This window comes from Azolla caroliniana, unplaced genomic scaffold, assembly GCF_043228905.1.
Source record: "Azolla caroliniana isolate FFs.n. ecotype wild unplaced genomic scaffold, voAzoCaro1.0.p SCAF_6, whole genome shotgun sequence".
NCBI classification, from domain to species: domain Eukaryota; kingdom Viridiplantae; phylum Streptophyta; class Polypodiopsida; order Salviniales; family Salviniaceae; genus Azolla; species Azolla caroliniana.
In genome coordinates, this window is record NW_028230441.1 from 9,458,044 (window position 1) to 9,483,873 (window position 25,830).

The 25,830-nt window shown below is 45.0% G+C and overlaps 1 protein-coding gene across 1 annotated transcript; it reads right to left on the reverse strand.

Annotated features, from left to right (window-relative positions):
- Positions 1 to 23,459: 23,459 nt before the first annotated feature.
- Positions 23,460 to 24,298, reverse strand: LOC147863026 (uncharacterized). The gene is made up of 2 exons (XM_087321567.1): positions 23,877 to 24,298; positions 23,460 to 23,714 (listed from the first exon to the last, which is right to left on the reverse strand). Exons 1-2 carry the CDS (start codon positions 24,149 to 24,151, stop codon positions 23,579 to 23,581), a joined length of 411 nt encoding a protein of 136 aa, XP_087177693.1. The 5' UTR covers positions 24,152 to 24,298; the 3' UTR covers positions 23,460 to 23,578.
- Positions 24,299 to 25,830: the final 1,532 nt, after the last annotated feature.

The following is a 25,830-nucleotide window of genomic DNA, read 5'->3' on the forward strand; positions in this document are numbered from 1 at the left end:
GCATGTCATCCACGTACATAGGATCAGATATATCTTGGACTCTTCGGATATTTACCATATATACATGCATGGGCTGAGTTGGATCGACTATATCTGTGACTCGCTTTCCTCTATCAAGGTTACCGTAGAGGAAGACGAGATGGTACAGGTCTGTCTTGGGGACCCGGCGTCTAAGTTCAGAGCGTTCCAAACGGCGGTGTGTACAAGGGAGAATACGCCGTCATTTTTCGACTTACAGTCAATGCTCCTTGTAGAGGAGAACCACGTTGGTGCGTCAACTAGTGCGCCCTCTGACAGCCGGATGCTGTACACGGAGGCGGATCGGTCCCGTGGGCGTGGTAGATGAGGTGGGTCGGCACGCAATGGAGGCGGCCGGCAAGAGCAAGAACGAAGGCACAGAGAACGTGTCGACAGCAGTTCCGGGACTCCCTCAGGTAGGGGGAGTCATGGCGACACCGGAAGACGACAAGAGAAGTCAGCAACGGAATGCTGGTACTGTGGCAAAAAGGGCCACAGAGAAAGCGAGTGCTGGAGAAAACGAGCCGATTCGGATAAGTTCGGATTCGGCAAGGCCAGCAAGGATGGCCTGCAAAGCTCGCACTATGTGAAGGGATCGGGAGGATCCAAGAACGGTAACGGGACAGCCTTGGTAATGAAGCACGAGGCGAACTTGATGAAGAAGACCACTTCCAAATCGGAGGAAGTGTGGTATGTTGATTCTGGTGCGTCGAACCACATGACGAGCCACAAAAAGTGGTTCTCCTTTTTGGAGAAACCGGATCAACTAGGAGTAGTCGAAACCGGAGACGACACTCGTCACCCAATCGTGCACGTCGGAGAAGTCCCTTTGACCCACATTGGACAGAAGGGGAAGCTGATGAACGTATTACACGTTCCAACAATCACGAAGAACCTAGTCTCGATCAAACAGATCATCGACCAAGGGATGTAGGTGCGGTTTACGCACCTTGGGTGCTTCATCAAGGAAGAGGGCCAGATTATTGCGCAAGGACACAGAGACGGGAGGATGTTTATCCTCGACACCAATGACGTTGGCACCGTTCTATTTGCAAAAGGACAGAAGGTCGAATTGGACATCGACCTATGGCACAAGCGGATAGGCCACGTCAATTACCGAAGGCTTCAAGACCTGCAAATGAAACAAGTTGTTTTCGGTTTGCCGAAGTTCAACGGCCGGAAGGCCCAAGTATGTGAAGCCTGCCAACTCGGGAAGCAACACTGGCTTCCATTCCCTACCGAACGTAACCGGAGCCATAACGAGCTCGACCTAATCCATTCGGATGTGTGGGGACCGGCACAGAATGTTAGTCTTGGCGGGAGTCGATATTTCGTCTCCTTCATCGACGACTATACGCGGCACACATGGATCTACCTCATTGAGCGGAAGAGTGAATTCTTCGAGTGTTTCCGGAGTCTCCAAAGCATGGTGGAACGGGAATCGGAGAGGAAGATCAAATGCCTACGGTCGGATGGCGGGAAAGAATACTTTTCCGGCCAATTCAACAGTTATTTGCAACAAACGGGAATTCGGCGAGAGTTCAACTGCAGATACACACCGCAACAGAATGGTGTTGCCGAGAGGAAGAACCAATCGCTTATCGATGCGGTAAGGGCAATGCTGGAGGAAAAGAGCATGCCCAAATTCTACTGGGCGGAGGCAGTCCGAACGGTTGTCTACATCTAGAACCGGATCAGTGACAAGGTGTCAGCTCACGAGCTGTATTTCGGGCGGAAGCCAAATTTGAGACACCTTAAGATCTTCAGTAGCATTGCATATGTGCATGTACCGGATGAGAAGCGGAGGAAGTTGGGTGCAAAATTGGGAAAATGCATCCTAGTCGGCTATGCTCAAGAGCAAAAGGGTTATAAGTGTTATAACCCCCGGACAAGGCAGGTCCGAGTTAGTCGAGATGTCGAGTTTGATGAATTGGCATCGTGGTACTCCTTACCAACTCTGACTTCCGAATTTGAGCTGGTGCCGGAGGATGAGGCTAGTGAGCCTGAACTGGCCCAGGTAGAGGATGATGAAGCATGGACTCAAGATGAGAGTCCGGAATCGTTCCGGCTGAGCGGGCCGAACGAGAGACTGAGTCAATCTGACCAGTCCGATCAGGAACCGACGAGTAGTGGAGACTCTGTCGTGCACTCCTCGTGCAAGGAACCGAGGAGACTGTTCACGCATAAAGAGAAGGGGAAGAAGAAGATGCCGGAATTCGAAACCGGCAACGATGAGTCGGATCAGTGTGCATCCAACTCTGGCAAGGAGAAAGGCGGATCTTCGGCAACGAAGACCAAACCGGCCAAGAAGGGCCTCAAACCGGGTAACAGTGAGTTACGCCGGTCCACCTGCCAAAAGGATCCCGTCAAGCGGTACGGGTACAATGAGTACATGGCACATCACTATGCGTACATCACTAAGGTGGCGGAGGTGCGTGAGCCGGAGAGCTACGCAGAAGCGGCCAAGGACGCAAATTGGTGTGCCGCTATGAAGGAAGAAATGCGGGCACTTGATGTCAACAAGACATGGGACCTGGTTGACCCTCCTCGTCATTGTAAACCGATCGGATGCAAGTGGATATACAAGGTAAAGTACAATGCCGACGGTTCTGTTAACCGGTATAAAGTCCAGTTAGTGGCGAAGGGATACACGCAAACCCACGAAATCGACTACGATGAGACCTTCGCTCCTGTAGCGAAGATGACGACGGTTCGAGTGGTGCTGGCGGTTGCTGCGGCAAGGGGGTGGCATCTTCATCAGATGGATGCGAAGAATGCATTTCTTCACGGTGATCTTGAAGAAGAAGTCTTCATGACTCAGCCTCTCGTTTTTCAATCGGAGATGAACAAGTCAGCGGTATGCCGGCTGAAGAAGTCATTGTACGGCCTGAAGCAAGGCCCTCGAGCTTGGAATGCGAAGATCACGCACCGGTTGCGTAAGATGGGGTTTGTGGCCTCCAAATCGGACTCTTCATTGTTCATCCGGCAAGGCTCAGCCGGTCCGGTATGTATACTGCTGTATGTTGATGATCTAGTCATCTCCGGAACGGGTGTTCCAGAAATCAACCGCGTCAAGTCCAGTTGTCGGACGCATTTGAGATGAAGGATCTAGGGGACCTTCATTATTTTCTAGGGATCGAGGTGATCCGAACCGCGGATAGGTTACATGTTTTCCCTAGGTAGCGCGGTTGTTGCATGGAGTAGCAAAAAGCAGCCAACAGTTGCTCTATCGAGCACTGAGGCTGAGTATCGTGGCGCTACCCTTGCCACCTGTGAAGCCATTTGGCTTTGGCGACTGCTGCAAGACCTATGGATCGAGGTCCCAATCCCAATTCTGGTCTACTGTGACAACATCAACAACATGCAACTCGCTAAGAACCCCGTATTCCATGCTCGCACAAAGCACATAGAAGTGCACTATCACTTTGTGCGTGAGCGTGTCCTGAGCGGTGAGGTCGAACTTCGGTATGTTCACACGGATCGGCAAGTTGCCGACATCTTCACCAAACTGCTTGGATCGGACAAGTTGCAGCACTTCACCGAAATGCTTGGTGTTCAGCATCTCGACGTGCCACACTTGAGGGGGAGAACGGGCAAGGACACCGGAACGGGCAAAGGCAAAGAGACTGCAGATTGTGCCGATGAGGGAAGAACTGACGAAGGGAAAGTCAAGAAGGACTGAGCCGACCGGAGGAAGAAGGCCAAGACCCGGACATGGTCCAATGTGGTGAAGGTCTTGGAACCAGAAGACGAATCGGGAGCAACCGATTCGGACAAGAGCTGGAACGAATCGGAGACAGTCGATTCGGTTCAAAACACAGATTCGGAAGAACCGGATCAATTCAAGGACAAGCAAACATGGATGCAGTGGAAGTCGATGCCATCATGGAGAAACCGACAGATCGATAAGTGCCGGAGTCATAGCAGCGAAGGAGCTGACAGGGGCCTATTGAGTAGACATACCGACCAAGAAGGTCGAGACGTGCAGAACAAGAGGGGTTGCGGCAAACAGAACCGGACCGGACGAGGAGCACGAGCAAGGCAGAGAAACGCCAGGAGAAGTCGGTTGGAAGAACCGGCTGCCACAGAGACTGACACTAAGATTCAACCTCAAGTTGAGCTTGAGGGGGAGTGTTGAGTGGCAAGCTCAACAAGAGCCGGATCGGCTGAATAAGCTTGAGCCGGCAAGCGAGACGGATCGGTAAGCTGTGAGCAACCGAGCCAGCAAGTAACAAAGCCGGTGAGCTGGGGAGCCGATTAGCCGGATCCAATAAGTAACTGGAAGCCTAGTATTAGTGTAGACTACTAGGCAATTATAGTCTCGTAGTAAGTGTCAGATGCTCGTGTGAGCATTGAAGTACGCGGTACTTCTGTCAGTCCCATGAGGACTTGTATAAATAATGTTACTGAGGATAGTTGTATGTACAGAGTGATTATACTATTTTTGAATATAGCTTTTATGTTCTGCTCTCTTTGTCTCTCCCGTGTACTCTGTGTATTCCCTAATTTGTCTGTTTTCTAACGCTTCCGCAAGTAATCGTTTACATCAACTTTCGAGCCGATTCGGATTCAACTTTCGTCTCATTAGCCAATTCGGGTTCAGGATTTGGTAGTTCGGCCTCTGAGTCATTTTGAGAGAGGTTGAAACTCACACTCTTGCTAATTCATTGAAGACTACATCGTTGTTTTTTATTAACTTCTTGTGCTCTGGATCCCATAGCGAAAGGCCGAAATTGCCGTCTGTCCCATAGCCAAGAAAAATAGATTTTCTCGAATGGCGGGCTAGCTTCATTCAGTTCTCCCTTGGTATGTGTGCATATTCTTTGCACCCGAATATGCGAAGCCAGTCGTAGTTCAGTTGCGTACCCAACCATAGTGCCTGCAACACTTGAAGCTTAATGGCCTTGGACGGTGAGAGATTAATTAAATAAACAACCGTTTGCACCGCACCGCCTCTACCCAGACATCCAACTTGAGTTTTGTTGAGAGACAAGCTGAACATCGGCCAGATCGGCTAAAGAAGCCGAGGACCGGATCGGCTGGGACCAATCGGTTAGGCCGAGTGCGTAAACCGGGAGGTCGTTAGGAAAGATATTCCGTGAGGAAAATATTTGGGAGTTAGTGTAGGAGCTCTTAATGAGCATTGAAGTACTGTCAGTACTTCGGTCAGTCCTTCCAGGACTTGTATAAAAGTGTTCACTGAGCACGTCTTATGTACAGACTGAGCACTATTATTGAATATAGTATTTTTTGTGTTTCTCTCTGTCTCTCCCGCGTATACCGTGTAAGCCTAAGCTCTCCATTGAACCTGAGTTTCCTTCCTCTGTTCTGTCTTCATACTTGCTTCCGCACGCTACTTTCTACATGGTATCAGAGCGCGAGGGTCGAGAACCTCTCTGCAGCCGACACAGCTTGACGAAGAAGAACAAGAAGAACGATGGATAGAGGCATGGCGAGCTCGCTTCCAACAGAGAAGCTCGACAGAACCAACTACGCGTCTTGGTCCTACAAGATGCACCAGTACCTGCTCGGGCATGGCTACTGGAGTTATGTCGAAGGAGCTAATGACGCGGCACCCGAATCGACACACAGAGACTTCCCGTTGTGGGAGCAATCGGCGAGCAGGGTACTATACTGCTTCGCGTCGTGTGTGGGTGAACAACTATTGAGCTATGTTCGGGATGCAAAGACGCCGAAGGGTGTGTGGGAAAATCTGAAGAAGATTTTCGCCGCGAGCACCACAGCCAGGAAGCTTCAGCTCCGACAGGAGTTGAGCAACCTACGACAACGCCACTTGTCGGTGGCGGACTATACCTCGAAGATCAAGGATATCTGCGACTCCCTCGCCTCCATAGAGGTGAACATCGAGGAGAGCAAAATGGTCCAGATCTGTCTCGGAGGTTTGGCGTCGAAGTTCGGAGCGTTCCGAACGGCTGTGTGTACCCGGGAGAATACGCCGTCCTTTTTCGACTTACAGTCGATGCTCCTGGTAGAGGAGAACCACGCGGGTGCGTCTACAAGCACGCACACCGACAACAGAATGTTGTACACGGAGGGAAAAAGGCCCCGTGGTCGTGGTGGACAAGGCGAGTCGGCACGCAATGGAGGCGGCCGACGAGATCAAGAAAGAAGGCACCGAAGTGATGCCGACAACAACTCTGGACCCTCTGGAAACAGGGGGAGTTAAAGCAATGAGAACCGGCAAGGGAAGTCCATTGCGGAGTGCTGGTACTGTGGCAAGAAAGGCCACAGGGAAAGTGAGTGCTGGAAGAAGTGCGCCGATTCGGAGAGAACTGGTTCCGGGAACGGCTCCAGACATACCGACAAGGGAAATCGGCAACGATCGCACTACGCTGAAGACTCCGGGAGAACCGGAGAAGGGTCTGTCTTCGTGACGAGACATGAAGCAAACTCAATGAAACAGAGCACCCCGAGATCGGACGAGGTGTGGTACGTAGAGTCCGGCGCGTCAAACCACATGACGAGCCATAAGGAGTGGTTCTCGTACCTTGAAAAACCGATACAACCGGGAATAGTCGCAACAGGAGACGACACTCCGCATCTGATCGCGAATGTCGGAGAAGTTCCCCTTAGCCATGTCGGGCAGAAAGGGAAACTCAAGAACGTGCTGCACGTTCCGACAATCACGAAGAACTTGGTCTCGGTCGGACAGATCGTCGACCAAGGGATGGAGGTTCGGTTTACACACCTCAGGTGCTTCATTGAGGAAGAAGGCCATGTGATTGCGCAAGGGCGCAGAGACGGAAGGATGTTCATCCTCGACTCCACTGACGGCGGCACCGCAATGTTCGCGAAGGGACAAAAGACCGAGTCAGACATCGACTTGTGGCACAAGCGGATAGGCCACGTCAACCACCAACGGCTTCAAGATCTGCAAATGAAACAGGTAGTGTTCGGTTTGCCCAAATTTAGTGGCCGAAAGGCATAAATTTGTGAAGCCTGCCAGCTCGGGAAGCAACACCGACTTCCCTTCCCCAACGAGCGAAACCGGAGCCAGAACAAGCTCGACCTTATACACTCCGATGTATGGGGGCCGACACAAAACGTTAGTCTTGGCGGGAGCCGATATTTCGTCTCCTTCATCGACGACCACACGCGGCACACGTGGATCTACCTCATTGAGAGGAAGAGCGAAGTCTTCGACTGTTTCCGGGACCTCAAAGGGTTCGTGGAAGCCGAAATGGGACGAAAGATCAAGTGCCTACGGTCGGATGGCGGAAAATAGTACTTTTCTGGTCAATTCAACGGTTATCTACAACAAATGGGAATTCGCCGCGAATTCAGTTGTAGATACACACCAGAGCAGAACGGCGTGGCCGAGAGGAAGAATCGGTCGATTGTGGAAGCGGCACGGGCAATGCTGGAGGAGAAGAGCTTGCCCAAGTTCTACTGGGCCGAGGCGGTAAGGACCGCGGTATACATCCAGAACCGGATTGGAGACAAAGTGTCGGCGCACGAGCTATATTTCGGAACGAAGGCGAACTTGCGACACTTGAGGGTGTTCGGTAGCATTGCGTATGTGCATGTACCGAAGGAGAAAAGGAGGAAGCTAGACGCAAAGGCTGAGAAATGCATCTTGGTCGGTTACTCGGACGAGTAGAAGGGTTATAAGTCCTATAACCCTCGCACCAAACAAGCGCGTGTCAGCCGCGACGTTGTGTTTGACGAGTCCGCGTCCTGGTACCTGCCCTCGCCTCGGAACCCCTACTCCAATACAAGCTCTGACGATGAGGTAAGCGAGGCCGAGATGCCTCCGGATGAGCCCGAAATCGAGACCCGCGAAGAGAGTTCGATTTCACTCCGGTTAAGTGGACCGATTGGACGACTGTGTCAGTACGACCAGTCCGATGAAGAGCCGGCGAGTAGTGGAGACTCGGCTGTGCATTCCCCGCGCAGGAAGCCGAGGAGACGGCTTACGCGCAAAGAGAAAGGGAAGAAGAAGGTGTCGGATTCCGGCATGGAAAGGAACGAGTCTGTCCGATGCGAGTCTGACTCCAAGGAAACTGGTGACGGGTCTTTAAATGTGAAGACCGCATCGACCAAGAAGGCCTCGACATCGGCTAATGTGAGATTACGCCGATCTACCCGCCAGAAGAACCCAGTTGTGCGGTTCGGATACAACGAGTACATGGCGCATCATTATGCATACATGACCCGTGTAGCGGAAGTGTGTGAGCCGGAGAGCTACGCAGAAGCGGCTAAAGACGCGAATTGGCGCGCCGCGATGGAGGAAGAGATGCATGCATTGGCGGAGAACGAGACTTGGGACCTGGTCAACGCACCGAAGGGTGTAAAACCGATCGGGTGTAGATGGGTGTACAAAGTCAAGTACAACACTGATGGCTCGGTCAACCGGTACAAGGCTCGACTAGTGGCAAAGGGCTACGCACAGAAACACGGCATCGACTACGATGAGACGTTTGTGCCGGTCGCGAAAATGACGACCGTCCGTGTTTTGCTCGCAGTAGCTGCGGCCAAGGGGTGGCACTTACATCAGATGGATGTAAAGAATGCGTTCCTGCAAGGTGACCTTGAGGAACAGGTGTACATGGTACAGCCCCCCGGATTTCACTCTGGAACGAACTCCTCGGCAGTATGCCGACTGAAGAAGTCCCTTTACGGACTGAAGCAAGCCCCGCGTGCCTGGAACGCGAAAATCACGCAGCACCTGCGTCGGATGGGCTTCGTCACGTCAAAATCGAACTCTTCCCTGTTCATCTGGAAAGGTCGACTCGGACCGGTTAGTATTTTACTGTATGTTGATGACTTGGTCATCACCGGCGCCGACCTCAGTGAAATCAACCGCGTGAAGCGCCAGCTTGTGGCATCGTTCGACATGAAGGATCTGGGAGACCTTCATTACTTCCTCGGGATCGAAGTGATCCGTACCCCCGAAGGCATATTGATCAGCCAACGTCATTACATGCTGAGTATGCTCTTCAAGCTCGGGATGGCCGACTGTAAGTCCGTCTCGACTCCTCTGGATAGAACCATCAAGCTTCGTCCCGATACGGGAAAGGTATGCGACCCGACGAGATTCCGACAAATTGTCGGAAGCCTCATATACTTGACCATCACCCGACCCGACCTCAGTTATCCGGTCGGGGTGATCAGTCAGTTCATGGCGCGACCTACCGAGGAGCACCTTCAGTGTGTGCAACGCGTACTGCGGTATGTAAGTGGCACTAAGGACCGAGGACTGCTATATCGGACCGGTGCAGCCGCGCAGTTAGTCGGCTACACCGATGCTGATTGGGCTGGCAATGCCGCCGATCGCCGATCCACGTCTGGATACGCGTTCCCCCTCGGGAGTGCCGCGATCGCATGGAGCAGTAAGAAGCAGCCGACAGTTGCACTGTCGAGCACCGAAGCTGAGTACCGAGGAGCAGCTATCGCGACATGCGAAGCCATATGGTTGAAGCGGCTACTTAAGGACCTGCAAGAGGAGGTGTCAGATCCGACGACGATCTACTGCGACAACCTCAGCAGCATCCAACTCGCGAAAAACCCCGTTTTCCACGCGCGGACCAAGCACATTGAGGTGCACTACCATTTCTTCCGTGAGCGTGTCCTTTCCGGTGAAGTCGAACTTCAGTATGTTCCGACGGATCGGCAGACTGCCGACATCTTCACCAAGCCTCTTGGTCTGGACAAGTTGCGGCAATTCTCAGGTGCGCTCGGGTTGCGTCACCTTGACGTGCCGAACTTGAGGGGGAGAATAGTCCCGAACAACCAAGCAAGGCAGCAGGAAAGGAGCAGTGACCATGACACTGAGTCGGTTGACTCGTTCGTTGACTCGGTTGAAGACGGATCGGCTGAAGAAGCCGAGGGCGACTTCGGATCGGCTGAAGAAGCCGAGGACGGACCTGCGGAGAAGTTCGGAAGCGGACAGAAGGGGAGCAGTCGAAGGAGAGAGCCGAAGCCAACCACGGATAGGGGAGATGACGCCATCGAGGGCGAGAAAACCGAAGACGAGTTGGAGACAGCCAACTCGGATGAGAGCGAAAACCGATCGGAGATAGCTGAGTCGGTTCGGATGTTTGATTCGGACATGCTGAATCAACTGAGGCCCAAGCGGAAGAAAAGGCAGCAGAAGAAGCATCAACACCACAACAACAGAAGAGCTGATGAGGGCCACATGAGCAGACAAGCCGACCGGAAGGGTCGAAGCGCGCAGAGTCGAACAGGTCGAGGAGCGTGAGTGAGGCAAGAAGCCAGGAGGAACCGGTGCTGTGAAGATCCCGAAGAGCCTCAAGTTGAGCTTGAGGGGGAGTGTTGAGAGACAAGCTCAACATCGGCCAGATCGGCTGAAGAAGCCGAGGACCGGATCGGCTGGGACCGATCGGTTAGGCCGAGTGCGTAAACCGGGAGGTCGTTAGGAAAGATATTCTGTGAGGAATATATTTGGGAGTTAGTGTAGGAGCTCTTAATGAGCATTGAAGTACTGTCAGTACTTCGGTCAGTCCTTCCAGGACTTGTATAAAAGTGTTCACTAAGCACGTCTTATGTACAGACTGAGCACTATTATTGAATATAGTATTTTTTGTGTTTCTCTCTGTCTCTCCCGCGTATACCGTGTAAGCCTAAGCTCTCCATTGAACCTGAGTTTCCTTCCTCTGTTCTGTCTTAATACTTGCTTCCGCATGCTACTTTCTACAAGTTTTACATGTTGAAGCATTGTCATTACTCGTTCTTGAATTGTCCGGTTCATCCATTCAATTACACCGTTCTGCATAGGGTTATAGGGAACGGATCGTTGATGTTGGATCCCTATTTCGGGTAGGTACTTCTCGAACGCTTTGGAGGTGTATTCACCTTCGTTGTCCAATCAGAAGTTCTTCATTTTATGGTTGGATTCATTTTCAACTTCGGTCATCCACCAAGCAAAAATTTCAAGCGCTTCTTCTTTGGACTTAATCGAATAAGCCCATACTTTGCACATACAATCATCCACAAACATGTGGAAGTACTGTGCGCCACCTAGAGATCTTTTGGGCATTGCCCACAGATGTCACTGTGAATCAGCTCTAGCAGCTTTCATACTGTTTCATAGTGAATCGAGTGCGGACTTCGAGTTTGTTTCCCGTATTGACAATGCATGATTAAGTTTCGGGATGTAGTCAAGTGCCAAAAGTCTTTCGAGTCCAATTTATGACGTGTGACGGAGTCGACCATGCCACAATGTTGGTGTCGGCATTTCAACTACATTGAGTGATCCCTATTGACTTATCACTATCAGTGGTTACAAGTTGTTGTACCTCATGCCATGGCTGATATGTAGATTTCCTCTTGCAATTTTTCATGTCGATTCACTGAGTGTCATCTTGTACCCATCTTCGGCTAACTTGTTGATGGAGATATGACTCCTTTTTAGATTGGGTACGTGCCAGACTTAGTGTAGGGTGATCAGACTTCCATTCGGTAGTTGAATGGGTATTTCGCCTGTTTCGGCAATTCAGCACTCCTGGACTGAGCTGACAATGGTCAAATAGTCCAAAAACCATTCTTTGTGGGGGGGCACATGGAAGGTGGCGTCCGAATCGAGCAACCATGTCTATGCATCTTGTGCATTAAATAGGATCTCTCCGGTCTATGAGCGCCCTCTATTGAAAGGACTTCCTTTGACAAGGATTTAGCAACGTGTATTTGGTTGTTGGTCGAAGGGCGAGTTGAGTAAGAAGAGCCTGCATTTCACTCAAATTTTTGGCCTTTCCCCTTCTTCTTGATGGACAAGTACTCAGCAACATTATGGTTGGTCTTTTTGCAATGAGTGCAATAGGCATTTGACATTCTGTTTCTTGACGTCAACCGCTATTTCACGTTTCTACACTTCGGTTGGCTATGGTCACGACCGGTTCTCTATGTCATTCCCCCAGAGAAATGAGCTTCGACACTTTCATCGGTGGTGAGGCCCATCGAAAGCTCTTCTGACAACACCACTACAATTGCTTCATCCAGTGTCAGCTTGGTCGAGCTATTGGTGATTGTCATACAAAAGACTTCCCAACTCGTCGGGAGGCTCGAGAGGTGTAAGGGCTTTTATTTCTTCTTCGAAATTCAGGCCTTGTGAGGAGAGTTCAGTCAACAACCCACTGAAGGTGTTGATATGGGAGGTTTCTGGCTCTGTCTCCCTCATCTTCATGTTGAATAGTTGCCAAATGAAGATGAGTTTCGACAAGCTTGAATTCTTTTTGTACATTGATTGTAAGTTCTCCCACAGGGTGAATGTTGTCATCTCTTTTGCCATGTGGAATTAGACGTTTTCTGCCAAGTGCATTCGTATGGTCGACCTCACAATTTCCTCGAGTGAGTATCATTTTGTTGCTGTCATCGCAGCCGGCTTGCTACTGTGTGGAATTGCCTCTATTTGGCGTTTGATGATCAACATGTCTTGCATCATTTCCTTTCATAAGGAAATTTTTTTGCCATCGAACTTTCTTATTTCACAACATGTGTTGGAGGTTGATGCCATCGTTCTTATGGATGTATTGATTTGGCCTAGTCCTTTCCTTCAAGCTTCTTTTTCTTGTATAGATGCCGGTAAGTTCCAAAAATCGCTTTGATACACTTGATGACATATGTGGTGTCTTAGTCGAAAATGTATATGGAATTATATGTATGGATGGATGGATGGATCTTGTTAGTAGGAACAACCAACCATGAATCAAGTAAGAGAGATGGTGTACTATTCAATCACAAAAAAAATATACACAAAGAATAAGAGAGAGAGAGATAGTTACACAATGATAGGCAAAGAGAAAGAATGATTGCATTCAAAAACCACCGATCCTCTTTTCAAAGACTAGTTACTCTTATTTATACTTGGAGTAACTAAGCCCTAACTCCAACGAGTGTTCACGCTAGGAATACAATGATTTGGGGTAGGACTTTTAGTCCAACAATCAAGGCTTAAAAAAATCACAATTCAAAACAAATGTGATTTGTAACAATCGACAACAGTTCAGTTTGAACCGAACAAAACCGAACTGCGGAATTGCGGCTTAAGGGCTTAATAGTTTAAATGGTTTGGTATGGTTAAATGGTTTAGTTTTTAACGGTTTGAGTTTGACATTCTCAAAATGAATCGTTATGGATTGTTAATGATTTGTATTGAATCTCAACGCATTTTGAGCGCTTGAAATGGAGCCAACTATTTCACAAAGCTTAATCCTCGAGATGCTTATAATCTAGTTCAAATTTGTTTGGGAAATGAGTGGAAGACCATGTTTTATAGTTGATCGGAAATTTTGTATCTATAATTATACTTTATGATCTTACAAATTACGCATTAATGGCTTTCCAACATATGGCGAACAATGTTTTTCAAGATTTCCTAGACATATTCACCATCATTGATGTGGATGACATCTTTATCTTGTCAAAGACTTTAAAGTTCTATGATGACTATAAAGATAGGGCTTCTATGCCAAACTTGAGAACTATGGCTTTGCTTCGAATTTTGGAATCCCTAGGATACATATTTAACCAGAAGGTATCTATTTGGATCCAACAAAAATGCAAACAATTCTAAACTAGCAAACACCACCATCCATGAATAATGTCTAGTGCTCCATTGAGTTTGCAAATTTGTATAGCAAATCTATCAGGATTTACTTGAAGATTTTTGAACCGCAATTTACACAAAAGAAGCAACCACTTGCATGAACTTCAAGTGGAACCGATGTGGTCATACCGCGTGGCCAAAGGTAAAATGATTTTAAAGGGGAGGGTCCAATCACATAAAAAAATAAATGTATATACGAAAAGATATTATTAATAAGTAAAAGTGAATAACTTGGTGGTTATAAATTATCAGTGTTGCCTTTTGACGACCGTTTTGACTATTTTTGGCAAATTTAACCGTATATGAAGGTTAATTTGAAAATGAAACCGTCAATCTTGACGGGCATATATTTTATAAAACCATAAAAATGAAGGTTTAAATTTTGTTAATACTGTCAAATTTTGCTAAGGCCAAAACAATAGTACATGTATTAGTAGTTACAAATTACAATTCATAGGCTATAACATATAGTTTTATTCGAGAAGGGTAAATGTGTAAACATATGTTGTGTGATATGATAAAGGAGAAGAAGTGCCCACACATATGTGCAGTGTGAAAATAAACTTAGGGCTTCTTCTATTTTCAACCCATTCCTCTCTTTTGTTTGTTTGTTTGTTTCTCTCTCTCTCTCTCCACATGCTTCTACTTCTTTCTTGATTTCTCTCTCACTCTCTCCCTTGTTTTGATCAAGTTGTAATTCTTTCTTTCTTTCGCAAGTTATATAATTGATGATTGATGAAATACATCCACAACTTTGCAACTTTGCATCTCTCACACACAAGTTATAATTGATCATTGATGTCAATGCATGTCTTCAAATTTTACATGATGCAAAGGCTTGTGAAATGGAACTCTATAGGTTTGTTGACACTTTACGTTTAAATTGTGAAGGCTATACTATGCATGAAGCTTGGCATATGTTTTTGTAAAATGAAGGATTGGTAAGATAATTTCCCTCATTTAATGACATTATGGCACACTACTTTGGTTATTCAATCTAGCACGGTTTCATGTGCGAGAGGGTTCTCTAAGCAAAATCTCATCAAAGAGATGAAAAAAAATCCATTGAATATAGAACATTTAGATGATTTAATGTGAGTCTCATTGAATTGGCCACACATTGAAGAAATACAATGGGATTGTGTATATGAAATTTGGAAATATGCATAGAAAAATATAATATATTGTTTAGTACGAATATTCGATGTATTTACTTTTTGAAGGGCAATTTTTTGGACAAAACGCTGTCGTGCCTTTCGACGCTGGATCGTTGCGTGAGTCGGGTGGGAACCATTGGGGTTTTGGACTAGGAGGAGGAAGAAGTTGAGATGAGTTTAGTTATAAATATGAATAAATTATAAGAAAGAGGGATAGGAACTTGTGAATCCCACAAGCATAATGTATTTTATTAATCAATATTTAGATAAGAATATGAATTTAGATTAAATGAGAAGGATATAGAAACCTCGTGAATCCCACAAGTATAGTTTATTTATTTTATTAATATTTAAAACCCTAATAATAAATTAGAATAGATTGGAAGAGAAAGATATAGAAAACATGTGAATCCCACAAGCATAGTTTATTTTATTAATCATTATTTTTGAATCCTAATGATTTTTCATCCATAAATTTCTCCTCATTACATTGTGCTCCCCATCCTTATATAATGATGAGAGAGTCTTAGCAATCCATGTTTTTTCTGTAACTATAAACTCTATGCTTTCTCTATCTATAGACTATATGCTTTCTCTAACATACTTTTTCTAACCTCATGCGTTTTTGTTTCAATTATAGTGTTCATGCACCCTAGATGTGCACGTGTAGCTTTTTTTTTATCATGCGTTTTTCTTTTAACTAAAGCTCCATGCTTTCTCTATCTATAGACTATATGCTTTCTCTAACATGCTTTTTCTAACCTCATGCGTTTTTGTTTCGATTATAGTGTTCATGCACCCTAGATGTGCACGTGTAGCTTTTTTTTTATCATGCGTTTTTCTTTTAACTAAAGCTCTTTCCTAGAAAATATGCGTGAAAAAACCTTTTTATGCGGGATATCTGCTTTTCTAACACTCATGATATGTTTGTGTAATGGTAATCCCTCAACTTATTAACATGGAGGTACAAGGTTTGAATCTTGCCCTATGCGTGTAACATGTATTCTCATATTTTTTTCATTTTCTTCATATTGTGGTGTGCATGTGTTACCTTGTGCCACCCTTTTAGCTCACCCTTTTTAGGATTCACGTACCCAAGTTGACCCACCCTTTTAGCACACCCTTTTTAGCCAAGCCAACCCAAATGGGTTCTGTTGTATCAACTATAAATTGATTAAGAAGTAAGAAGCTAAGTAGACTGGTTTTGATCTCTTATGTGCATTTCACATATTGGTGGAGATGCAGGGTACCAACCCCCACATCCAAGCATTTACCTCTTCTGCTTCGTAGGTAGCATCGCCCTCACCATTGTCACCAACACTCTTGTTAGTCTCTTGTAGTAGTATCACTTCCATTAGCACCGCCTTAGTTCGCTAGTTAGGCCTCCCGACATCCATCGCTTCCTCCATCCAGGTCTTTTTTTGCGATCGCCATATATACCTCTCTAGCACGCAAGCCCACTACACCTTCAACTTAGACACTCTCACTTTCTCACACCACTTTTATGTCTTGCCCCGCCAACTCTTCCCCCTCACCTTAGGTTGCCCACTAACTTCTTGTTCCATGAGTTTCTCCGATCCCCCTCCTACACGATTGCCCTCCTGTCCCCCACCTCAGCCAAGTCCAGGTGGCCCTTAGTCCACAAGAGTGATTGATCTTTCTTTGCCAAATGATCTTTTCCTCGATCCCCCTTTGACACGATAGCCCACTTGTCCCCCACCTCAGCCAAGTCTAGGTGGCCCTCAGTCCACAGGAGCGATTGATCTTCGCCGCCATATGATCTTTCCTCGATCCCCCTTTGACACGATAGCCCTCTTGTCCCCCACCTCAGCCAAGTCCAAGTGGCCCTCAGTCCACAGATGCGATTGATCTTCGCCGCCATATGATCTTTCTTCGATCCCCCTCCGACACGATAGCCCTCCTGTCCCCCACCTCAGCAAAGTCCAGGTGGCCCTCAGTCCACAGGAGTGACCGATCTCTATTCGCCGATTGATAGCTAGTTTTCCGTGTTAGGAAACAGGTCCCTCCGGATGAGAAGGGAGAAGAACAGTGCTGATGAGCAAACTCGGCCGAGGTCGATAGGCCAAGGCCGAAACCGGATGAGGAGTACCCGATTATGGAGAGCCGGATAGCGCAGACCCTGTGAGAACCGGATGAGGAGTACCCGGTTATGGAGAGCTGGATAGCGCAGACCCGGTGAGAACCGGATGAGGAGTACCCGGCTACGGAGAGCCGGATGGTGTAGAACCGGTGAGAACCGGATGACGAGTGCCTGGCAAGATCCGGATGATGCAGGCCCGGTGAGGAGCGCTCTCCGGATGAAGAGACATATTCGTAAATATGTTTCTGAGAGTCCATCGTGGCTATATTTGTAAATAGCCGAAAAGTCATATTAGTATAAATATGACTTAGGGCAAACTTTTGACTATGTTGTTGTCATTCTTGTTGGTGCAAGAAGAGAGAGCGCATAACAGTGTACAGAGAGAGAGAGAGAGAGGAAGAGGTTGTTGCCTCTGTTGTAACCGCCGCCTGTGGCGAAGGTCGTGAGCGCGAGGTCGTTGCCTCCATGAGCTCATTGTTGTAATCATTGTGATATAGTGATAGTTTGGAGTCTGTAGACTCCCGTGGTTTCTCCCTCTCAGGGTTTTCCACGTTAAACATCCTGTGTACTTTTCTCTCCTTTGTGTCGTGTCTTTCGTTTCCCGTTTTCTATGTACGATTCTAAGCTCGGTTGTGGCCGAGCATTGCGCATAGGGAGCGTGGAGTTCCTGTCATTCCGTCACTAGCACCGTCCAACTATCAAGGCCAACAGTTCCACGGGGATGTCCTCAACGTCGTTGCAACTCAACTACGTGTCCGTAGATGTTTACATCCCGCCATCTTCACCGAACGCCTCAACAAGACCCTCAAACACGAGATGGCTGCATAAATCAACCCTTTTCGAGCACTATGAGCGTAACCCTCGCCTCGCATTAGAATCATCCATGGATTTCCATTTGAAACTTGCCATCAGATGCTCCCCCTCCTTCGATAAGCCACTGCTCTTGTTCTTATTCATGTACCTGTCCTGTTCTTGTTCATGCCCCTCAATCTCTTGTTTCTCGTAGGGGGGAAATGTGGTGTGCATGTGTTCCCTTGTGCCACCCTTTTAGCTCACCCTTTTTAGGATGCATGTACCCAAGTTGATCCACCCTTTTAGCACACCCTTTTTAGCCAATCCAGCCCAAATGGGTTCCGTTGTATCAACTATAAATTGATTAAGAAGTAAGAAGCTGAGTAGACTGGTTTTGATCTCTTATGTGCATTTCACAATATTTATTATATCGGGTACTTTATACGTTTTTCATGTAGTGTACGAAATACACTAAGACAATGTGATTTATAGGCAAATTTTTTGGAATACCGTTCACATGACAGGTAATGTTAGCCGTAAAAAAGGCAACACTGGTTATAGTTATTCACTAGGTTGAAAAGGGTGTACAGTTGGAATCTTTTACAATATGACGTAGATTAAGGATTAATTATTCACTTTTCTTTTTCAAAGAAAGAAAGGGAATAATGATAAGTGCATTTAATGCCAAAATTGATTCGGGCGGCTCATTTGGATAATTGGAGAGTGCACCACTTGGTTTTTTACTTATTTTTCAAACTTTTGGGTTCTTTTTTCTTCTTCTTCTTGTTCTTAACCTACTTGAGGTTTAAGGGTTTATTTTCCATCGTCTTCATGAGTAGTCTTCTTAGTTATATGCCCTTTTTGGGTTTTTTATTGCTATTTTCTTTTGGCGGCGTCTTCGACTTTCAAACTAATTTCCTACTTACGTCTATTGGATTATTTTACTTTTGTTATGAGCTAGCATCGGGGGAGCATTCGTCTACTTTGGAGGTTTGTCTTCTTCTCTGTAAGGAAGAACGCTACGCATTGGCACTTTCATGAGAAGGATTTGGCTACCTCGCAGTCAGGCAATTGTTGTTGTGGTCCTAATAGCTCATTGGAGTCACCTTCACCGGAAACTCCGTAGTTCCCCCCTTCTGTTTGTGCTTTAATTGTATGAACATTTTATAAAAAACCAATTGAAATCGTGGTACTCTAGCTCTAATCGTCATAACCTTTAATTTTTAAAGAGATCCCTTGTATACTTTTGCTCACATTTTTGTCTTAATCTCATGCACATTCCCTTAATTGTGTGTTTTGATCCTAATCACATGTTTTAATCCAAATCGCGTGATAATCATCATTTGACTCGTTGCTTCCTTCGCATTTGAAGAGCCTTTGAGTCTAAGTCCGAACACAGGCTTTGAGTTTGAAGAGCCTAGGCTCCCTTCAACTCTGGGCTCCCTTCGGCTCTGGGACCTTTTACTCTGGACTCCCTTCTATTCTAGAGACCTTTGGACTCTAGGCTCGCTTAAAATCTAGGAACCTTTTGACTCTGTTGACTCTACACTCCCGTCAACTCGAAGGATCTTACCCGTCCGGGAATCATTCGACTCTAAAGAACCTTGGACTTCTAGGAGTGTTTGATTCGATTGACGTTTGCACCTTCCAAGTCCTTTTGTCCTCCCTGGTTTAAGTCCCTTATGGTCTTGCTTGAGTAGCACATGCACGTGCATTATCATGACATTAATTTGGTGAGCCTGACGTGAAAGAATGGTAGGGGCGGATGACAGTGGAAGAAGAATATTTCGCGGTGATGATTTCAAGAATGATGATAAGATTAGTGAAGGAAAATGAAAGACGAGATGTGGCTCAACATGTTGTCGAGAACTTTGATACCAATGAACAAAACGATGACAGTAATGTGTAAGTTCTTACTCGAAGATGTCATCTACCGGTACAGTTGCATGGGAAAGATAGTGGAAGATAGAGGGCAGTTAACTGCTCTTGAAGCTACGGAGTTTCTTTGAATTACTTAGAGTGAAGCTCTCCCTTACAATTACCTATAATCTAGAGGTAAACGGGAAGATAGAGTGCGGACATGGGCATGTAGTTAAGGTCATCATAAGGGCCTTCAAAGTGCGAGTCAAGAATTGGCCATGGTTGTTAAATTATGCCTTGTGGGTTGACAGGACCACTCACAGTTTGGTGACAGGGTTCATGCCAACCGAGTTAATTTACAGACAAAAACCGGTGATGCCCATTGAGGAAACGATCACATAATGGGTAGTAGTTCCTTCGGAAAAGAAGATGAGTCTAGCAGACCTTCTAACAACAAGGATAAGACAACTCAAGAAATACCTAAAAGACTTTGAGCTAGCAAACGAAAGGCTAAAGGAGGCCAAGCTAAAGAACAAAGCCTGATTTGACAAAACACACTGATTATGCCTTAAGAAGATCGAAGAAGGTGATTGGGTGATTGTGTACAACAACAACCTCGATAATCAACATAGCTCGATGAGGAATTTTGTGAGGCGTTGGTTTGGCCCTTACATGGTGAAAAGCTCAAACAATAACGCCACCTACCACCTTGTCGAGCTCAACGGAACAAGGCTAGCAACACCGATAGCAAAGAAAAAAGTCAAGATCTTCAAGAAACAACATCAATCAAGGACAAGCCAAACCTCGACAGCGTCAAAGATGAAGACGAAGAAGGGCGAGTGGAGGAGCTCAAGCACAACAAGGAGCATGATATTGAAGACTGACTACCTTTATCCCCACCAATTGTTCTCTCTTATGGCACATGCTAGAGGATGTGCGATTTGGTGGGGGTGGAAGTCGTGATGTGACATGGTCGAAAGTGGGAAAAGGAAGGGTGGAAGCATGTAGAAAAAATGAGAGATGTGAAAAAAGGGGAAAAGAAAACATAAGGGAGAGATCTAAAAAGGGGGCCACGTGGATTAAGGAGAGCATTGAATGCAAAAGGGAGTTCCCTCTTTCTATATAAAAGGAGGGGTGGAGGGCATTTTAGACATTTTATAGAAAGAGGCCACTCCCTTTTGCATTCAATGCGCTCCTTAATCCACAAGCCCCCCTTTTGCTCCTACAAGGATTTTAGGCATTTTATTCTCTTCTTTGGAGTGTTGTTCTTCATTGTCTTCAACGTTCATCCTTTGGAGAGGATTAGTGAGCTCGTAGATTAGTGTCGTGTTAAACAAGGTACACCAAGGGAAAGCGATGAAGAATTGTGATTTCACGTTGTCATGGGTGTCATGAAGGAATTGCTTCACGATATAAAAATTGTACTCAAGTATTATACTAAGTGACATTTGAAAGACTTAAACCCACAACCTTATATACTAGGGGAAAATGACAAAGAATTGTGATTTCACGTTGTCATGGGTGTCGTGAAAGAATTGCTTCACGATATTAAAAATGTACTCGGGTATTATAGTAACTGACATTTGAAAGACTTAAACCCACAACCTTATATACCAAGTAGAAAGTACATATCACTAGGCTAAGTTATTTTTTTAGTCTAACTATATTTTCACCGATAGTAAATACTAAATAATATACTTGAATGCATTGGGAAACATTCTTTTTCATACGAATGCAAACGAATGTGTATGTTATCAAAACATTCTTACGTTGTTTTTTACACTTTATACCTTCACTATTTTACCTAAAATTTTTTTTACCTTATAATAAACAATGAATATAAAAGTATGGTATTTACCATACTTCGAGGGTGTTTACCATACTCGAATGATTGAAACATTCTCGTATGCGAATGCATGTATGGTACATACTATGTTTTCATCATTGTACTTATCCCATGTAAATTTTCATACATGAGAGCTCGAAGAGGGAGATGGTTATCATGCATCACATGCATTTCATGCATTGTATGCATGTCTTGTACCATCACATGTATCATATGCATTGGGGCAACTATATAAGAAAGGAAGAGAAAAAGCAAACGGGGAACTAGAAAACAGGAGCTAGCTCATTGAAAAAGTATCTTGTTTCTTAAAGTTGAAGTTAAGGGTTCAAAGCCATAATAATAATAATAATATTCTTCTTCAACATCTTCTTATCCTTCATCTTTTGAGCTATACCAATTTTCAATCTTCTGAAGTGTAGCTTTGTTTTCCTCGCATCTTTGTCTTTTCGTTAGCTTGGCGAAAGTCCTTTCCGGTCCAGGACCCCGATGGTTCCGCTTCAGTTCACTAACACACGAGGATTTTCCTCGACATCGGCCACTCGAAGAGACAATGGAGTGACGTGAGAACTCTACCCTGACTCGTGTTGTCGAAGCCATTAGAGGTAACCATGGTCCACCGAACTCGTCTTCACGGGAAGCTTGAATCCTCTTCTCCTACCTTTCCTTCTTTCTCTACTACTTAGTTAATGGTTGGCATTTCCACTACCGTTGTATTCATCTACTCTCACTATTATACGCCCTAAGATATAAAGGTTTTCTCTTGATTAACCAAACGTTTTATAACCTTAAACAAGGATATTAGGCTGTAATCTCCTTTGTGGGTTCTTTTTATTGTGATCAAAGAGAGATCAAGGTACAACGTAGCTTTCACCCTTCAACTCCTCACTCCCTTCGACTTTGGGCTCCCTTTTGACTCTCGAAATCTTTCGAGTGCAAGGATCAATTGACTCTAAAGAACCATGGACTCCCAGGAGCATTCGAGTCCACTAGTGTCTGCACCTTCCAAGTCCTTGTGTCCTCTCTAGTCCCACTCTAGTAGCACTTGCAAGCGCGTTATCGTGACACCAAGGCATTTGAAAGGTTAGAGAATGCATTTACATTTTCCGCTAATTTGATCCATGCTAACCCATCCAAGCCTTCATCCTAAAAGTTGAGGCATTTGATTTTGCACTTATGAGTGTCCCGTCACCAATCAAAGACAATGGGTAACTGCATCTAATCTCTTTCTGTTCACGGAAATCAATTATGGGAATCATGACTAGGAGCTCTTGGCCATCCTAGATTCTTTCCAGCATTGGTGCCACCTCATGGAAGGTTCTCCCCATTAGCTCATTGTCTATAATCATCACAAGAACCTAACATATTTTTGGAATGCCAAGCCCTGAATCGATGATAAGCTCATTTAGCACAATTGGTTAATATGTGTTTCAATCTCATGATCATGTCACACAATCCGCAAAATGTCACACAATGTCTCTTGAAATTCACATAAGCAAACAAAAACAAACCAAAAGGATGCACCTTGTAATGAGCCGAATTCACACAAACAATTTTAATTACTCAAGGTATAGATGGTAAATTAGGATTTCCAAACAAAAAATAAATAAATTTAGCTTAATTTGTTTTAGTACACAAGGATTGAGGAGTTATGGTGAAAGAAAATGGTCTACATATAATCCATCCATTTTTTACACGCTATTTATTTTGAAATCATGAAAATCAATGATATCATATGTTATATTTTGTTTTGTAGAAGCGCTTTCATTATATGCAATGCTAAAATTTGACACTTGAGCAAATGTTATGTTTTACTCTAGTTTGGAGTATATATGGAGACAACCAAATTGAATAAGAAAGAGATAATAAAGTTGGCATCATGGTCTTCCAAATGGCATCATTACTAATCCAAGGGCTAAAATTCATCACTTAAATTCGAAAACACTTGCTTGATCTCTCTCTCTCTCTCTCTCTCTCTCTCTCTCTCTCTATTATAGATTTCTTGTAACGTCTCTTCAAGCTATCAGCTAGACAGTGATGGTTAAAATGAACATACCAATTAGACATTGCAGAAATGTCCTGATTGTTTCATAATAAAGTAATAATTGGATAATCTGATTGAGGTTTCTGCATTTTGAGAAGTTTGCTTAATATAATAAACTTGGGTCATAAATATGTATACATCAAAAAGAAAAGTAGAGCCATTGAAAATTTCAAATATGTTAGCGAGATGTGGAGGAATGGCCACCAACTCCTCCATTTCCTGCTTGTCTGCCATAGCTACCATTACCTCCTCCATCTCCATCTCCTCCTCCTTCTCGTTCGTTGCTCTGTTCGCCTCCCTGTCTTCCCTGGGTCCTATGACAAGAAAAGAAAGACCAGAAAATTATGTGAGGCTTTTGGAATCATGGATGGATGGATGGATGAGACAAGAAGCCATCTGACCACATATCTGCAAGAGATCGAACTATTTAAAATCAACAGACTCGACAAATGAAAGAAGAGACGAGAGGTGCATACCCAGACGAAGAATTGGGGCCTGAGGTAGACTCCTTCATTCCGTGAAATTCAGAGAATGAGGGAACTCCCGCAAAACCTCTGCTGCTCACGACTACAGGGCTGGATTTGGCGTCCAAATCTCCAAACACTGCTCTCAGTGCTTCTTTTGCCTGCTCTTCCTGTCTCCTTTTCTCTTTCTCTCTACTTTCTTCTTCACCTCCCCCTCTTATCTTCTCTTCTCCTTTTATCTCTACGTCTTCTTCTTTCCGATGATGCGCATAAGTTTCGTCAGCCATGGCCTTTTAAGTTAAGCTTAAATTCTTTTTGATGATCGCTGCAAAGAAAAACCCTACACAATCAAATCAAATGAAAAATAAAATTGAACAGGATCCAAGAAAGCAGCAACCCAAGGAAAGAAGAAGAAGAAGAAGGATTTATGAAGACTGTCTGTAGGTCTCTAAATGAATGGATGGATGGATGGATGATGAAGGTGAGTGAGGTCCAATTTAAGGAGGAAAGAAGAAGAAGAAGAAGAAGAAGAAGGTGGGATGATAAATCTGTGGGCGACTACTTTTTTTGTTTGACCCATGCTTCCCAACTCTCTCTCTCTCTCTCTCTCTCGATGTGTCTCAAAGTCTTCTCTTTGTCATGTAGTCTTCTCTGTTTATTTATTTATTCTTGTCTTGACTTTTGACTCTTTGAATCGTTCGTGTTCTCATTGAGTCCCCAGAACAGGCGCACACACTTTCATGTCTGTTTCTCGAAGACTTGCCCACACGATGATAATGGTGATGATCCGGCGGTCGTCTTCCTAACGGCTGAATATTATCTACCTATAAGGGCTTCATTTCATGGTTGTTAGTGAGTGTGAACACATTACCTAAGGTGACTCCACTTCGCCTGTGTATGTAACTCGACAATCACTTTTTCTCATGCCACTCCTAAGAGTAATGGGTGAACACATGTTGCATAATTGTCCTACATTCATCATTGCTATCCTACATAGATAAATACATCTACATGTCTATGAGTGTGTTTGTGTGTGCATGCACAACGTCAATGCTTGCATACGTGTGTGTGGGGTTTTGGATGAATGTATAGAGACATCAAAGATACAATGTATAGAGGCACATCTTTCACATCTTTCCAAATAGTTTTGCAATATACTATAGTCAATATCTTATTGCAAAATAAAACCTCTAAGGTGTTGTAAGACTAGATGACACAAAGGCGCCCCCTTTGAGGATCACATGTGTGTAAAGTTGAGATATAATTACGAAATGAGTTTTCCATTCAACCTATGCATTTCTTCTATTCGTAAAGACCATCAAATGGAAATCCCTTCCTCATACTATAATTGTATGATAGACCCCTAATACCATAATACTGAAGCTGGTCAAACCATACCTTATACAATGGGAATGGAGAAGCTCTAACCCATTAAAAGCGTCTCGAAATTTTATGACCCCATACCTTAATTTGTGCCATAAACCAACCCAATGGTTTTATCAAGTGGGTCCTTTAAGGAATCTTTGTCACATCCTCCATAGTCATTGTGATGAAAAAATAAATACCGTCTCTCTATAGACGTTAGTTGAGAGAACCAAAGGTTGATCCTCACCATATGCTATGCCCCACATAATATAGATTGCAATCATTCTCTCAATGACTTTAAAAAGATCACCCCCTCTCTCAAAAGACGATAATGATGTTTGAAGTCTTCTCTATAAAGTAAGAACCAAAGACATAGTTATAGGCTCCTCTCTATTTATTATGATTAGGACAAATAATACATCTATTTATTACGATTAGGTAAGAAATTAGATATTTAAATAATATAATGTGGTATACCTGTGCTCCATTGCGCCACCTTTTTAGCAAGAATGTATGCATACATTAGTTGGTAGCCAGACCAAGTCAAGTGGGTATCTCTGTATTGTGAAAGATTATGTGCGGAAGCAATAGAAAAAACGAA